General features: G+C 39.7%; 1 protein-coding gene across 2 annotated transcripts in view; it reads right to left on the bottom strand.

Annotated features, from left to right (window-relative positions):
- The window catches only part of LIN28B (lin-28 homolog B), an 84,980-nt gene that overhangs the window by 22,368 nt on the left and 45,650 nt on the right, over positions 1-16,962 (bottom strand). For both annotated transcript variants that reach the window (XM_065632601.1, XM_065632602.1), the window contains exon 3: positions 14,243-14,427. In XM_065632601.1, coding sequence (XP_065488673.1) covers positions 14,243-14,427 — 185 coding nt within the window. The remainder of the gene's footprint in view (positions 1-14,242; positions 14,428-16,962) is intronic.

Genomic DNA, 16,962 nt, shown 5'->3' with positions numbered 1-16,962 from the left:
CGTCTTTTAAAAGAGATTTGTTTCAAGTCTTTACACATAAACCTGTCCCTGTGGAATCTTTTGGTTTTTTAATTAAATGAGAATCTGCTTTAAGAAAACAATTCCAAGTTAAATGAAAATGGATTGATATGCCACACGCAAACTGTGGTCCTCCACAGCGTAACAAAATATGCAAGCTTAAGCAAATTTACCACCTGGTACCACAGAAAGGGAACATGGTAGTATCCTGTTCCCAACACAGCATCTCATCATAGCAGCCGGATGTTTCCACTACAGTGATTAGCGTGCATACAGTGTCACAATTAATTTCCAGAACTAATACCACCTTACGAGTCATAAACTTTTTCACTTATAGTCTCAACTGTAAGAGTTTTTGCAGGTTTGTGAAAACTCTCAACTGACCTTCTTAACACAGGCAGGACCGTAGATCCAAAAAGCGCATTTTGTGACATTGTTACTTCTGTTGTTACCTGGCCTAGTGTGAGCAAGCTCACCCAGCTACAGTGGTATGGCTTCATTTTGTCTAATACCTCATACTGCAAAAGGGGAAAAATGTAAAACAGCACGCTCTAGGATGCGCCAGCAGAAAGAACCGGAGAAAGGAGCACACGCTGTGGCCACACTGACTACACAGACATAGACTGGGGGCTGTTCGCTTGTTAGAGGAAGATGCTCTACTAATGCAACACAGGCAGCATCTTTAAGAAGCAGCCAGTCACACGAAGTCTTAGGTACCAGCGACTGCAATAAACTACGCCGGGCTACAAAGCCAGGATTCGCCACGTTCCACAGCATCAGTGTATTGCATGACTCCCTGTACCAAGCTCATCTGGTGGAAGTTTGGAATAGAATGGGAGTATGACTGTCAGCATAAGAAAGAAGCACTAACGAGTTCCTGTCAGCTTTACCTTGCAACTATAAAAACGACGTTTTTATTTTAATTGATGAGGTCATTAACATGTACATCTCACTCTGAACTGATCTCTTCATAAGTCATCTTCCTTTTGATACCTACTTTGTTCAATGCATCTGATGCAACGTTTCATAAATCTATTGTGTATATATTTGTGTATACTATAAATGTGTATACAATACATGGATACAAAAGATTTAATATGTTTTTGCCTCTTCACAATTAAAGTAAATCTTCTGTAAAATGCATCTTAACATTGCACTAGTATAAAGACTATTATTATTCTGCCAAATTCAAAAGCTTTCAAATTTGACTCGTATTTTATGTAAGAATTAAGCAAGAAATGTGAGTCTTTTAAGCAAAATGAGATATAAGATCTTAGATACATTATGATATACTTCTATAGATTGTATGGATAGCTATCACCTGAAGTATCTCATAGACATTCATGTTCACCTAGCAGTTGGAAACAGCTATAACCGCTACTTACAAAGAAAACCAACATGCTGCTTTGCTGGCTTCTCATTCAAATTAGCAGCTAGAAAGAGTGGAGGGACACAAAACCCAATAGTCTCTTCAACAAAAAAGGCCACCAATAATCCACATTTCTGAAACCCTCTGAACTCAACTGCATTACTACAAAAGGTATTTTCTGATGAGTTCTTATGTTGAAAAGTAGGGGGGCAGCGCAGGCTAAACCCTAGAAAGAAAAGCAGGAGAAATCATCTCTTTATGGCAGTTTGTGGTGAGGAAGTGACTCAGCTGAGGCACATGAGAGTCCATTGGGAGACACTGATTCCAAGAGCACTGGGGTTGCAGTCAGAAATTTGGCAGAGCTGCACTGCCAGGAATTTCAACCTTCGCAAGAACATGAGGCTGAGAATACTATTTGCAGTAATTCTGATCAGTTCTGTCTAGCTCTGTAGCAATTTTTTATTGTGAAAAGAGCATGTGAGGGAACCAAGGATACATTCTCTACCTATTTCTCACGCAGATCAAACAAAACCAAAGCAAGGTTCCATCATAAAAAAGTAAAATACCATTTCTGTAACTCAAAAATTGTATTACAACTTCTTTGAGTTTTGAATTCCCCTTTCCTCAAACTGAGCAAGCAGTCTACTCTGCAAGCTACTGCACACAAAACTTGGAGGCATTTCTTAGTACATTTAGAACTAATGCCGCAGAAATTAAGGAATGAAAAAACCTCCAGCACCCTACTCTCCACTAAAGCAGTTTTTGATCCGTAGACCTCAGGTATCTACAGACTACTTTTAAATGTTGGGCAAAAGACAGCTAAGAAAAGCAGGCTTACGGACAGGACGTTTGAATCATCAAACATCATGAAACAAGAGGAGACACACATCCAGCAAAAATCCTGGGGAGCAGGTCTTTTGGACTAAAAAATGTGTGTGTATCACTGCTGTCCAATAATTCAAATAGCCAAGAATCACAATTACTGTTGTAATTAAAAACAGCAGTAATTTTAAGCATTGTCTGGACTAAGGAGAAAAACAATTCCGCATTGAAGAGTGTACCATCTAAACAGACAGAACAGAGGGAGGGTATAGAAAGGGCTTAGGCAAAAAGGAAAGTTATCTTAAGTCACATCAAGCACACTAACTTCGTAGTTGCTTAACTTCTTTCCTTTATTAATTAACAAGTCCTCTGTTCCTTCACAGTGATTCACGTGTTCTCACAAGCGGGTAACCAAAGCTGTTCTGTAAAACAGAAAGAATTAGCTCTCCATTCATTGATCCTACCGAGTTATTTAACCACAGAGAGGGCTGACAAGCAAGAATCGCAAAATGGCTTGTCAGAAGCTACCGTGTTTTACCCCCAGAATTCAAAGGGGGAACAGATCTCTAAGACAGAACAGCCTTCAGGGTTGGTCCTGCCCCTTCAAATGCTCCCTGTTTCCCCCGCGCCTGTGGCACTCCTGGGGATGGAGGCCACGGCTGCTGTGGCAGTGCCACCAGGGATGCTGGGCACACCTGGCTCTTGCCGCGGGTAGAGCTTCTCCAGCCACCCCAGGGGAACGGCAGGAAGGCGGCACATCCGTGCCTGTGTCCCTGGGAACGGTCCATGGGCTGCTCCAGTCCACACCAGCTCCTCCTGCTTTCCCTTCTTTTCTTTCCATGAAGGAGGAAGAAATGTTGGCGATAGTTTTGTTCAATTTCCCCTCACATGCAAGTCAGGGCTAAAAAGCTACAAAAGGGAGGTTTCAGCCTGTAGAGGAATAGTTTGGAAAGGTATAAGCTTGCAAAGGGGTTTAAATCTCATATCCTTCACTATCTAAAGAACAATAATAATGTGTGGAGGTTAGACTTAGGCTTACAGATGGCTGTTTGCCTGAGTTTAGCTCCATTTTATTATACTTTAATTAGTAGCCATACCTATAGGACAAGTACCAGAATACATACACTGTTAGAGCCTGAGCTGTGAGATAACCATGACTCTTCATTTTCCTTCCTGCCAGGTGGGTTTCCATGCAGAAACACTAGTCTGGTTTTTGTATGTGATACTGAAACCACTTTTATTTGCACATTAAACAAGAAAGAAAAAAAATGCTATTGGTTACACAAATCCTTAAACTTGAATAATTTTCACATGTGGAAAGGTGTCCCTCTCTAGATAAAATCATCTTTGAAATCAATTGTACAGATGAAAGATGAAGTCCTCATTCTTCTAAAAACACATACTAATGAATTTTGAACTGTGACAGATAAGAACAAACAGATAGTGCTGTTTTCTTTTAAATCGATTTATAATCTATGAAAGAACATTCCTTGGTGACAAGTTTGCATTGGAAAGGAATTCACATTTGAAAAGCTGTAACAAAAAGAGATGCTTACCAACGTTCTTAAGCATCACGTTCAGGAAATTTTTAATATGGGAATAGTATTTCCCATGTACTGAGAGCACCTGTGTTCTCCAGTGAGAGCCAGGGGTCTTCAGCAGACCACAAACAAGATTCAGGTTCCACAACACTTTATTGCTGTTTGTAAGAAATAGAGCTGATTGAGTGCATACAGGCTGTATGATCAGATTCTGAATTGTTATCCTAAAAAATGCTGCGCAAAAGCATTTAGTATACAAAATAAGTAGCATGTTTATACTGAACAGGCATTGTGTTTCTCCAATTAAAAAAAAAAAAATTCTTCAGTGTTAATGTCCTCAAATAATATAAATTGCTTGCGTCAACAAACACAGTACAATTAGCTTGTTACCCTTAAACTGAGTTTAAAATAAGCAAATTGTTTGATGACTTTGATGTTTTCCACCCAAAATGTGCTGGCTAATTTTTCCATTCCAGTTCCCATTCCAATCTTTTAACTGCCTTAATCTCCTGCCCTCAGATGTTGACCTCCTAAGAAGAGAGGTCATAGGTTAGCACAGACAGACCTCAAAAGATCTGGACTATCAATTCATGCCTGAAAGATTTCTCTTTCACAAAAGAACGACTAAAAAAGCAAATTCCAAAATCCAGCTCCATAGGCTGTGTAAAATACAAACTTGTTGATATGTTACATTCATAAATATTCTAAAAAGTTTGGGTCTAAACAGTATTAATTTCTGCAGGATACAAAAATAAATAAAACCAATGGCATCGACATGGAACAATGACTGAACTTCAAAGATAAAAAAGGAACGCTCTAGACAGGAGAGAATTAAGAGTCAGCATCTTTAACCACAGATACATATGTTGTAAATGTTTCTAATTTCTACATTTGAAAGTAGCGTTTTCCCACATCAGGCATTTTTAAACATGATTTGTTTTCTTGTAAGGGTGAAAGAATGAGATTAGCTGACTCAGAAAATGAAAGAGCACCCATTTATACAAATTTTACTGATTATTAGTGAGACGACTACCTCATTTTCTTGCCATAATCAGCCATAGGACAGATTCCTTGCTGCTTGTTTGGTCAATGAGCGTGCAGCTCTCATTAAAAAAATGCCAGATGTTTCTTTTCTACGCATAAATGAAATGTATAGATTGTAAAGGAGAAAGGTAACTTCATGAGGCTCCAGTGAGTTAAAAATACAGGAATAACAGGAACAAACCATTTGATAAAATTATTTCTGAGCTCCAAGTAAAATTTGTGTGTTACACAATGTGCATAAGGACAAAAATTCTAAAAGTGAAGTGGTTAATGATACTCCCACATTTAATAACATAAAATCCCACTGAACTATTTAACAAAAAGTAAATTAAAACACCCCGTGGGTTCTTTTTCGACTTCGAAAACTGAAGTGCTCCACACTTTTAAAGTAATTATTAACAGGAGATGTAGGTACATATTCCTAGCATTAATTATGTGAGCAGCTAACCACGTTTCTCCAAAAATATATCACAGCGCAAAAACATGGAAAAACAAGCCTGATCAACAAGAAATTAACGATTTCTCATATACTTACTAGAAAGAAGTGTTTTACAACAACTAACTCAGAAAAGAGAATGTAAATAAAATGAAACCTTTAAAAGGTAAATAAGTAGGCTTTTCCTTACATCTGAGCTACATACAATTTCTAATCCTATTGCCAAATACTGATGATTCCCTCTCATTGATGGAAGTAGCAACACTGCATAATTTTGTAGAACGACTTGTCTCATTATGCAGACAGAGACTGACACACACACACACACGCGCTATGTCTTGTTTTACATTATTAGTTTAGCCCAACAAAAAAGCAGAGCTACTAACTTTAAGCACTAGCAAATTTGGAGCTGAATTTGAAACATTGAACTACTTCAGCTTTTTGCACTGGTCAAAAGATATCCATTTATCATGGAGGAAATTAAAGCATTCTGGTTAAACTTTGATGCAAAGGCTGTTGCAACATTAATTGCAGACAATGAAATAAGAGCAGTCTGTGGTTTGCTATTGTTTTCAGAGCTGTTTGAAGTAAATTAAACGCTTAGCACGTAAACTGTCCAACAGCTAAAAGAGTAAAACTCCAAGTAACTTCTAGGCTAAAGAAAGCCATTCAACACAAGACCAGCCCAATTTAAATCAATTTTTGGACTTTCAGCTACTCATTGTAAAAGCTCTAGTGCCAGGACACTCAACACCAGTAAGATTATAAATGAATGGAGACCAAAGAAAATGAATTGTTTAGCTCACTCCCACATTTCATAGTGACCTTTCACAACTCTTCCTCCTTAACGGTTCCACGGGTCCGTCACTGAGCAAACCCAGCTCCCTCTGCTCCGTCAATAATGCCGACCTCGGCTCGCGATTCCTCCAGCTAGGCCATGGCCACCTTTGTCCTCTCTTGCCCATAGACATGCAATTTCTCCTCTGAAACCAGTCCCTTCATCCTCGTCCTACCATGTCATAGTGCAGTTTCAAAGAAAAACTGGTCCAAATCTCCGAGCCTAGCTGCTAGTCAGAGGAGCGTTCAGGCTAATTTCTACCCATTACCTACAAATTCAGCATTCAAAAGAGAAGGAGACAGTCTACACTGTAGTAACAGCCTGTAAATCGATATGCAAATTCTCCTACATGGCCTTTTTCTCATTTGCTGCACGAAACATAAAATAAGCTTTGTATACTACTTCTTTAGCCTACTCAGTTCAAAGCTTGGACTCGCCACTAAATCCAGCTAAATCTTGAACACAGTTATAGAGGTACTGACTTTGGGGGTCTCACTGAGCCATCTTCATGCATTACAAAAATTAATTACTTTGCAGTGGCTCTATGAAATTGTGTGGTTTAATTGGTTTCAACAAAACGCACAGGATTCTGGAGCACAACAAAAAAGTCAAAATCATGTTCCAGAGGAGCCTTATTCTAGGAGCCCAATTTGAAATATTGGAGCCCGTAGAGCCCTTAGCTATTTCATAGCACCTGATATGTTTAGGGCAAAGCTCAAACTGAGCAACTGTTACAGTTGGGAGCATTTGGTGGTTCTGCAAAATGAACTCCATATGTGTCACGTTTATCATCCAGTAAACGAGAAACACACAATAAGCAGAATATTGCAAAAAGTCCCATTTCAGATCAGCCCTCTCAGACCTGCTGGGATCACCTCAGTCCAGGACTTTGGCTCCTTGTGCATCAGCTCTTGACTTGCAGCAATCTTTCAAAGTTTTATTCAATCCCTGTTTGTGCCTGAGCGGTTTCAGGGTTCTCTGTACTCCTGGAAGAGTGCCCTAAGTATTAGCTCTGAGGTGACCATTTGGAGACTGGGAAAACTCTGTACTTCTCATATTGACATGATTTTCAATGGTCTGTCCTCCCCTTCCCAAGCCTTTCTCTTCCCTCTCCTTCCTGATCCCCCCCATGTTTGTGTTTTCATATTCCTGCTCCTTTCCTAATCTCCTCCCTATCCATTGTCCTTGAAATATCTTCCTGTCACGCTGCCTAAGGGACCATGGACATCACGGGAGCATTTCTATTTGAGCTCCACTGTCTCTTCTCTAAACAGCTTCCCGTAACCAGAAGAAGCAACTGCAAAGTCCCACTCAGTCCTGCTGCTTCTGGATGGAGGATGCCACATCGCTATGCAGGGGTGGCTTAAACCGCTACATTTTTCAAAATAAACCTACTTTTCCCGGTGTTAATATGTCCTTAAAGCCATGATGTCTTTCAGGACATAGCCCATGTCTTATTACCTGTTCGAGGAGTGCTCCGGCACATTATAGGTGCACTTGGGGCATGAGGGGTGCGCACAGTGGGCACAGCAGTAGCGTGACTGCACCACCACGACAGAGATGACTACCTCCGTGACACATTCTTCTTACATAATGAGCTGCTGAGCTTCTTGACAAAACAAGATATTGAAGTAAATTCACATTTCTAAATGATTCATATTTAAGTAGGTTTGATCTTTAAGTGTCAAGGACAGAAACATGAAGCTACAGCTAATAAAAGAAACAGCTGTAGTGATTTGGAATTATATTACTGCACGGGCTTTATTAATTTTAAGTTAAAGGGCTCCAGAACATTTATTTCTCCTGAAGAGTTTCAGATTCAGCAGTAACAGCAGTAAATCAAAGGCAACATTTTGGGAATATCCGATTTATCAGCTATGCTATAATTCAGTTTTCTCCAGCTTTCAAGTTCTTGGTATCTTTTTCAGCAGGCCAGGATACATGGCAAATGTTTCCATCATCTGGAGTCACCATGATAATCTCTCTTCAGTGTCACATATTTATTACATGCTTTGAGTATATTTGCTAGGTGATGTTGGAGTGCAACACATCAAGAAAACAAGGAAATGCAAGTGTTTTCCTGTAGTAGAAGAGCTTTGGGGTTTAATGATTTGCACTGAACATTTTTGTAGCAAAATACAGCACAGACTGCGTGCATCTTTTTAAAAGACAGTTCATCCTGCAAGCAGTTCTGCTCCAGTTCATCGATAGCTATAGCACAGCACATGAGCAAAAAGCATCACCACACTACAGTCTGTAGCCTGGGTCAACATCAACTTAAAAATAAATTTCCATGATTGGGGGGGATCTTCCCAAATAATGCCCTCCTCCCTACCACTTTCAAAGCATAGGCTTAAGTATTTACTGAGTGGGCCCTGAAAATGTATGCACTTTTTTTGTTTATTCTTGTCTACTTGAAAGTAGTATATTAGTACAGTAGTAAGAAATTAAATAGCGAGAGAGAAATTTGGAATTTGCATTAAGGAAGAAGACGTAAGTTACATTAGGAAGGTTTTCAGAAACAGAAATGATGTTTTGCAAATTATTTACTGAAATACTTCTAACATACACTTTACTGAAGTTATGCATAATCTATGAAAATGAGCAAAGTTCTCAATTTTTTCTTGCTTCTAAATTCCTTTAGATGTGGGGAATCACTGCTACAGGTAAGACTCCAGTACGATCATTAGGCATCAGTACACCATAGCAAAGGCATGAATATATGCTGGTACATTACTGTAAATGAGGAGTTCTTCCCTGGGTGAAAGAGGGTAAAATACTCAGAAAACATGAGGCCCGTGAAGACATCTGATTAAAGAAAAATATTCTGCATTTTGAAAACAGTATATGTACTTAAGAAACCCATCTGCTGTGCAGCTTTACTCTACATGATGCTACATAAAAACGACACCTTCCTACTCACTTCATCTGTTCCTTGTACATTTTCAGAATTGTATCCACTTACTTTAGCATCAAATTTGGATTTGTTTTTATAAACACTATGAAAAATTTGGGGCCTATCTCTTCTTAACTGTACATACATACAAACAGATACCAAAGACAACTTTATTCAGGCTCTACTCTGTTCTTAGTACAAGCTTGCAATCAAGAAAATTAGGCTTAGATACCACTTGGTGGTATCACTGTCAGCAGGTTCCCAGCTCTTGCTTTAGCACAGAAATTTGCATTCACTTGAAGCGCATGAATAGCCCTATCAGAGGGCACATCTGATGGAAAGGAAGCAAACATTTTTGTGCGTTTTGTTAATTTGCACACCTCATTGAAAAGCCCAGTTCCTGCCCGCACATGGGTGAGCAGGCTGAAGCACCATGTGGTTGTGCAAGTCCACCAGCAACGTGGGCTCGGAAAACAGCCCTTACTTTCAAGGTGCCTTGTGATGAATCTGGTAGTTACATTGCATGAAACCAGAAAATGGCCTTTCAAACTATCACTACCCAACACACTACAGTGTGCCTGGGTACCCCAAAATAACCCAAACTGACCTTGATCTCAGAAGCAGCGCAGCTGGTAAGGGATCAAATTAAGCTTTGTAGCTTGTACCTAACTATGGGCACTTGGCTTTGCAAATTAAACAACGTTCTCTACATTTAAAATTTGGAATGGGATCTCATCTATGTCTTCTGAAAGACAAAACCTTTTATTCTAATACTATACATATTGTTATGCACAATTGTAACCATTTCTGTACCTAGTTTCAACATTCAAATATTGATCTTTCAGCTCACCATCCTGCCTCCTGACTGTTTGAGCTACGGAAACAGGCAGGAAGAGAAATCCATTCTCTTCTGAGGAAGGCAACTCCTGATGCTGTGTCCTGGATCTGGGGTCAGAAGCCAGGCTAGCCATGGCTTGCTGTCTCCTGAGGAGCGAGGCTTTCCTGCTTGGGCTCTCACTCTGGAGCACTCATTGTACCACAGCTTTACACCTGCCATTTCCAGAAGACTGAAGTTTAGCTACACCCTAAGGCTGGAGGTGAAATCATGCCAAATAGTGTATAGTCCATAGATACTGGATGTTTTACACACTAGTCACTGGCAGTTGTTTTGTCTTTCCTTTCTTAAGCCACCTTCCTTTGTTCTTCTGGTGAAGAAAATAACGTGGTCTTGGAGATCTGATTCTGTTCTCATCAGGATGGACAGACCAAGTCCTGGAAGCACTCCGTGTGTTTGGCGTGCAGGAAGGTTGTGGCTGCTGACCTCCCTTAAACACAGCTGGATGATGTAGAGATTTTAACAAATGCTGTTGGATATGAATATATGCAGCAACACTTTTCAGAGGCTTCTAACTTAGAGTTGGATGAGTCTGCACAAAGTCGAGGAAAGATTAACCCCCTGCCCTAGAAATCCATCTCCAAGCCAGCTTTCAAGTCTCAGATCCACAGCACCAAGTGGCAGCTATTTTTTAAAGTTTCCTATTTTTTAACCCTATTAATAAAGCTCTGTAGTTTTATCCCACTCTTTGAAAAACCTGAACTGTTGCTAAACCTTCCAAAAGGTTGTCAGCCTGAAAAAAGTGCAAATATGGAAAACTTTGTCTCTAATGATTGCAGTCTAGCAAAGAGATAACCTTCCTAAAGTATTGGAATAGTGCAAAGCTCTCAGGCTTTTTGGTGGGTTTTGTCCTTTTTATTTTATTTTTTTTTTTAAATCCAGCAGCATTCTGATGCTCCTGTTACGAGCAGTTCATACTAGTTTGGTTGATTATTATGGCACGGTTAGCAAATATCCATAATAAAATCATGTAAGAAAGCACATCTCAGACTGGTGTTTATTGCTCTTCCTAGCCTATTGTTTAAAATAATCTCAAGTTTTGCTAGAGGATCCAAGAGAAAGTTGTGTCCAGCAACTCAGGTACTTAACACATCATTTAATTGTCTTTTTCAGATTAGGTGTTGATACTGAAGAAATGCCTAAAGCACTGATGGCCAGAGATGGAAAGCTATACCTCCCTATTTCTTACAGTCTCTCTTTAAGTACGTGCTCCTGTTGGAAAGAGGACAGTAGGGCCAGAGTGACCTCATTTCACATGGCAGTTTTCTTGTAAGAGAACAAAAACTATGGTGGTCTTTGCAGTCCGTAAGCCTAAGAAGGGTCTCAAACATCACTGGAAAGAGGAACTAAACACCCAACATCAATAGTGTTACTGGGCAGGTGATTAAGGTGTCAATTCAGAGTACTTTAGCTTTTTGCATCAGCTCCCCACTGTCATTCCTAGAGAGCAGCACAGTGTGCTTTTATGCCAGCTCACTGCCAAAGTTGAGCAAAACACAGAGTGTTCAGCAGGTGTTAAGAGCTCCTATGAAGGAAGCCACAACCTGACCCAGTGTAACTTGCTGCAAATTCATCCCCTGCCATAAACCACCACTTCTGAACCCAGCACTTGCCAGATGCAAATCCCAGCTGAGTCTCCTCAGAGAAACCTCCCCTCTAGCCCAGAATACTCTGGACACTGTGAAAAAAAGACATATGTAAGACATGTGGATATTATAATAGCCTAAAGTAAGGTCTGGGAATCTAAAGCCGCAGGCTGCTTATAGCAACAGCTTAATTTCACATGGACCACAAAAGACTTTCTCTTCCTCACTGGGAAAGATGCCCAAGTACTCTGTATTATGGACAGTGATTACAAAGCCCTTCCACCCATGGTATAAAATTCACGTGGCCCACAGTAACCTTGTAGGGGAAATATTATCACAGCAAGGTCCCCACAGCAACAACACTCTGCAAATTACAGAGACTCCATCTATTGTGGAAGCACCATCAATATTTGGTAACCTCAGTCTCATTACTTTTTTTCCCCCTCTCTGCACGTATTGCTGCTTTTCCTTTTTTTTTTTCCCTCACCTTTGCTATCTCTTTCTGCCAGTCTTCCCTGTGTACACCATTAAAAGTGTCATGGGATCTGTTCAAATGGGATCCATTCAAAGAGAGTCAGTGAGGCTCAGTCCTCACACTGTTACAAGGATAACGTAGAAACAGATAAACACAAGAACACAGAATTAGCTTTCATAAATGGAGGCAGTTCTCAAAGTACAACAGCAATCTTCAAGAAACATGTTGGAGATGCACTTTTTAAATTGGCTAAGCGTTCAATCAAAACTAATTTTCCTTTGAGCAAAGACACTGCTCCTCACCAAATTATAATATCAATACCATCTCAGACATTTCAAATTTCAGATTTTTTTGGTGTCTTATGACTTAAGCATAAGAATTTTGAGACAGAAGTTGGTAGGTGTTTTTGCCAATGTTTTCATATTCAAATTATTTCAACTTAATTTTGAATTTTTCCTTCTTTAAAGGTAAGTCAACATGAAAACATTGTCTCATGGATCATCCCTCTGCACTGTTTTTCAGGGTATATCTATTCAATTTTTTCTATGCTACAGCTATAAGAAAACAACATTGAAAGTAGGATTCATCTCACCTAACTTCAGAGCCTTGTAAGAGAAATATCTACAGCATTGGAACTAGGCTCCCTTTGTAGCTCCTGAAGAGAAACAGCCACAAGGTAAGATTCATCCCCCATATTCTAGATGCTTCCCTAGGATAAGATGAATCGTGCTCTGAAAGTACTGCTTCCTCTGCATTGACTACGCTGTGCGCTATGGATATCTACATTCGTTCAAATCCCTGTCTCCTTCAATAGGTAGTTTTTCCTGGTCTACTTGCAACCTGTCCATTTACATTTCAAGGTTTTTGAAGCAAGGACTGTTTTCCTTCATATATATGTGCAACAGTATTGTGACTGCATGGCTGTGGCCTTTATTTGTTGCCATAGTACGAAACTTGAATAACAATGGTAATGATAATACCCTAAGCTAGATTAGTAATTACAGTCCACAGAATACCAATGGTTTAAATAAGAACTATCTTGGAAGCCTAGCTTAGAGGGGGAAGAAAAAAAAAATTCAAAGCCATTGCACACAACACAACTCTGAAAGGCCAGATATGGTGAGCAATCAAAAAGAAAGCTTTGTCCAGCTTACAAAGTCTCTCCTTGTTGTGGTTATGGACTCTGATCTGTTACAGCAGCAATAAATTTTGTTCATGGCCTCTAGCTTTTACAAAGAAGGTGAAAGAGGGACAACTATCATGTTGTCTCCAGTCCTTAATTAAAAAAAAAGGGGGGGGGGGGAGGGGGGGGGGGAAGGAAGCCTTTTAACAGAGGTGGGGACAAGTGGAGTTCATCTGCAGCTAGCAAAGGCTTCTGATCCCCTGTTCCTGGAGGCTGGGCTACACTGCCTTTCCAGGTGAGCCCCTCTTTCCCTGCTTCAGAATTTGCAGCATTAGAGAGTCAACTCTCAGTCATGCCATATATCAAATACTGCAGGCAAAACTTTGCTGTGTGGATGTTCTTACTAGGATCTTTCACAAATGGCATGATTCCACTTAATCTCAGTCCTTACAGCTACTGGGCTGGGCAATACCATGAGTGGAAAATGGGAAATTCACCTAAATACAAGAACTTTTGGGCAGGAAGGCTGTCCTTGGGGAACTAGGTGTAGGTGGCTTCAAGGTGAAGAGGATTACAGAACTTCAAGCCAGAGGCAGAAAATAAAGTGAAACAGTGAAAGTCTGGCTGCTGTGCTTGTGAGAAGTGCAGCTCTCAAGACTAATCTGGAATTTGTAAAATATTATTACAACACTTCTTCAGACCACCAGGCATTAAAACTTCTGCAAACACCCTATACTCTGTTCACTAAGTAAGACTATAATTAATCAAATTATGTACATCTCAACCCTGACTGCACCACCTACACTTTCTTCTGTGTAAAACTACTGATGCACAGTTTAAAACCCCACCGCACACAATAGTCTCTTTAGGATGTACAATTCTCACTTAAACATGACGTTATTTCACCTGTATTGAGACTGACCTCTCTTCTCAATCTAACAGCAATATTTTCAAAATATTACATTTCTTTGTAGTCTCCCTCTAGTTCAATAAAACCTTCTTAAGTGAAACCAACCAAGCAGGTGATTTATGTAGTTGTATTGATACTGCTTAATACATTTAATTAAATTACTAGGCTACATGTAAAAGCCAAATTTACATAAAAGGGTTCCCTTTCACAAATGAATAAATGCTCAAAACATAATTTCAGGAAAAACTTGCAAAGCAAATAAAGGGGAATATCAAAAGAAGGTAGTTACCTATCTCCCTTTGGTTTTCTTTTTTGTACTGTCTTCCCTTTGGGTCGTCTTTCACTTCCTAAGCAGGGGTTCCCACCAGGGCCTGTTACCCGTATTGATTCAAGGCCTTTGGAAGATTTCTTAAAAGTAAATTCCACTGGTTCTCCTTCTTTTAGGCTTCTAAATCCTTCCATGTAAAGCTTGCTCTGTAAATAGGAAAAACACTCTTGGTTACCATTGCCTTAAAAACAGTATTTACATTAATAATCAACAGGACAAATTATTCTGTCTACTGTCCTAGAACACATACAGGTTTAATAAAAAGTTTCCGCTGCGTGAGCTATAGCAGACGATACTACAAATTATAGTCCTATTCACTATTCAACCTAAACAAGTAATAAGAACCCATTTTCAATATCAACAAAACTGAAATAACATTTTCCTTTTCTGTGATGAATGCTCGAGATGTAAGAAGTGGAGAAAGTGCTGTTTTCTTAAAAATCCTTCATAACAGACATTGGGAACTGAAAAGGCTTTTTAAACAAAATAGAAGGAGGGCAAATGTTTACTTCAGAGCTAACTTGTTTATTACCAAAATTATCATAATTCATATTCCTTCTATCTTGGACATGGCTCTGCTGCTCTGAAAGTGAATCAAAGGTACAATGAGCACGAGGGCAGGAGGGAAGCACTGAAGAAAGTCCACTGAAATGGGCAATTCAAATATCCCTTGTAAGCTGCTAAATTTCGGTTCACTAGCCCAAAAATTTTACTTACTTAGCATGATTTATGTATGGATTTGTATTTTCATTCACAGAAAAGGAAATTATCATCATCAGGACAAGTGAAAAACACACTGATAAATCTTTTGATATTACACTGTAGCAGCAAATCTTGGACATGCTGAAGCCAACAGGAGATCACCAGTGATTTTGATGCAATGAACATTTTCATCTCAATTCCTAATAAATTATGTACAATAGGAAGTCTACATCCCAGGACAATTCTGATGAATCAAGCTTAAATAAAATGATTTTCAAGTAAAGTGAGACAAGGTTTTTTTGGAAAAAAGATACAACAGTAGACACTAGTTGCACTACATGTTTATTTTACACATTGTATGAATGAGATCAGTTGGACTCACAGACAGAGAAGATTACAATATCCATCAACTTCCAAACACTTGTAGTTTTTGCAGGAGACTTATAAAACACGTTTTCTTACTTTGCTCATGAACTCTTCATAGCAAAGAGAAAAATGTACCCTGACTGATTCTTTCTTCATTCTCCAGCCTTCACTTGGCCAAATCATGGAGTCAAGAAGGAAATTTCACTGCAGGTGCCATCCCACTCAGTCACAGGTCAAAAAGAGCTGAGTGACACTTGGGTCTGTAAATCACATCTACTACCCTACAAGTACAACTAGGGAACATGTTCAAACCAGATGACAATCCCTGACATGGGCTCCTTGTATTCATGTTAAGGGTATTGGGACTGCAGCAACAAGACACTATTTTAGCAGAGCCCAAGACCTGACACCTACAGGGTTCATAGTTGATACACAAAGAGGGAGCTGGTCTCTTCACAAGGATGCTCAGAGGGCAGGACAGGAGGCCAACAGGTCCAAGTGCTTCGGGGAAAACCCCACGCAGACATAAGGAGAAGTTGCTCACTATGAGAAGAATTAAACAGTGAAGCCCAGAAAAGTAGTATACTTCCCTTCACTGAAAATAGCTAAGACTCAGTTTAACAGGGCACTGAAAAACCTAATCCAAGGCCCTCCTTTCAGCAAAAGGTTGGACCAGATGATCTCAAGAGGTCTCTTCCAACCTAGACTTTTCTGTGATTCAGATATCTTAATCCAGAGCTGAATCACACTTGGTAAGACTGGAAAAGAAGGATTCCAGTTCCTTGTTCTGCAGTAGAGTTACCTTGGGGAACCTGTGTCACTTCTCCCTGTCTTTCTAAACAAAGACACCACTGCAAAGTCCATTTCCCACAGCACTAATAGACTTAAAATTATAAAATAATTTGGAATATTTATTTTTATGAAACCGTGCAAAAGCACATGCACTTTTGCTTCCAAACATCCCAAGTACTGTGCCAGGTGAGTTCTCAAAGTCTACCCAACAGCAACCATTCCTAATGCAACAAGACACACCAATGCCAGTCTGACTGAGAGGCTGAGTTGCTCATAATTTTTCCAGCAGCCAAAAGTAAGCAAGAACGCAGCTCCACTGGTTAGGACAAAAGCTGGTTTTGCTTATCCATTTGGGCAGCTCTCGTACACATGGCTCTTCCACCAAAAGTTCCAACAGTGTGAAGCATGAGACAAACAGCTGATTTTCTAGGTGAGAGGTTGAGCACTATTTAAAAAGGAGGTGGGGGGGACAGTATGCAAGAGGGGCATACACATGAAAGAAGAAATATATAATATCTGTTCCCTGAATCATAAGCTTGGCTGTTTTTTGAAATTAAAATATAAGGTATGAAAATGGAAATACACAAATTTTCCCACTAATACAACTGGAAGACGGAAATTCTACATAAACCAATGAAACAAACCACCCAGGAAGGCAGTATTATTTCAAGAAAGCCCTCCACTTTGAAATGTCTGTATAGCAATACAGGAATCTTTGTCACAACGAAGAAACATCCAAGTTCAGAATATGCCCAAAAAAGACACAATCATGCATCAACAGAAATAACCGATTCTGCCTGTGGCGTGAATCCATCTCCAGG

Source organism: Caloenas nicobarica, chromosome 3 (genome assembly GCF_036013445.1).
Source record: "Caloenas nicobarica isolate bCalNic1 chromosome 3, bCalNic1.hap1, whole genome shotgun sequence".
NCBI lineage: Eukaryota > Metazoa > Chordata > Aves > Columbiformes > Columbidae > Caloenas > Caloenas nicobarica.
The sequence above is the reverse complement of the archived record's forward strand: the minus strand, read 5'-3'. Positions and strand labels throughout refer to the sequence as shown.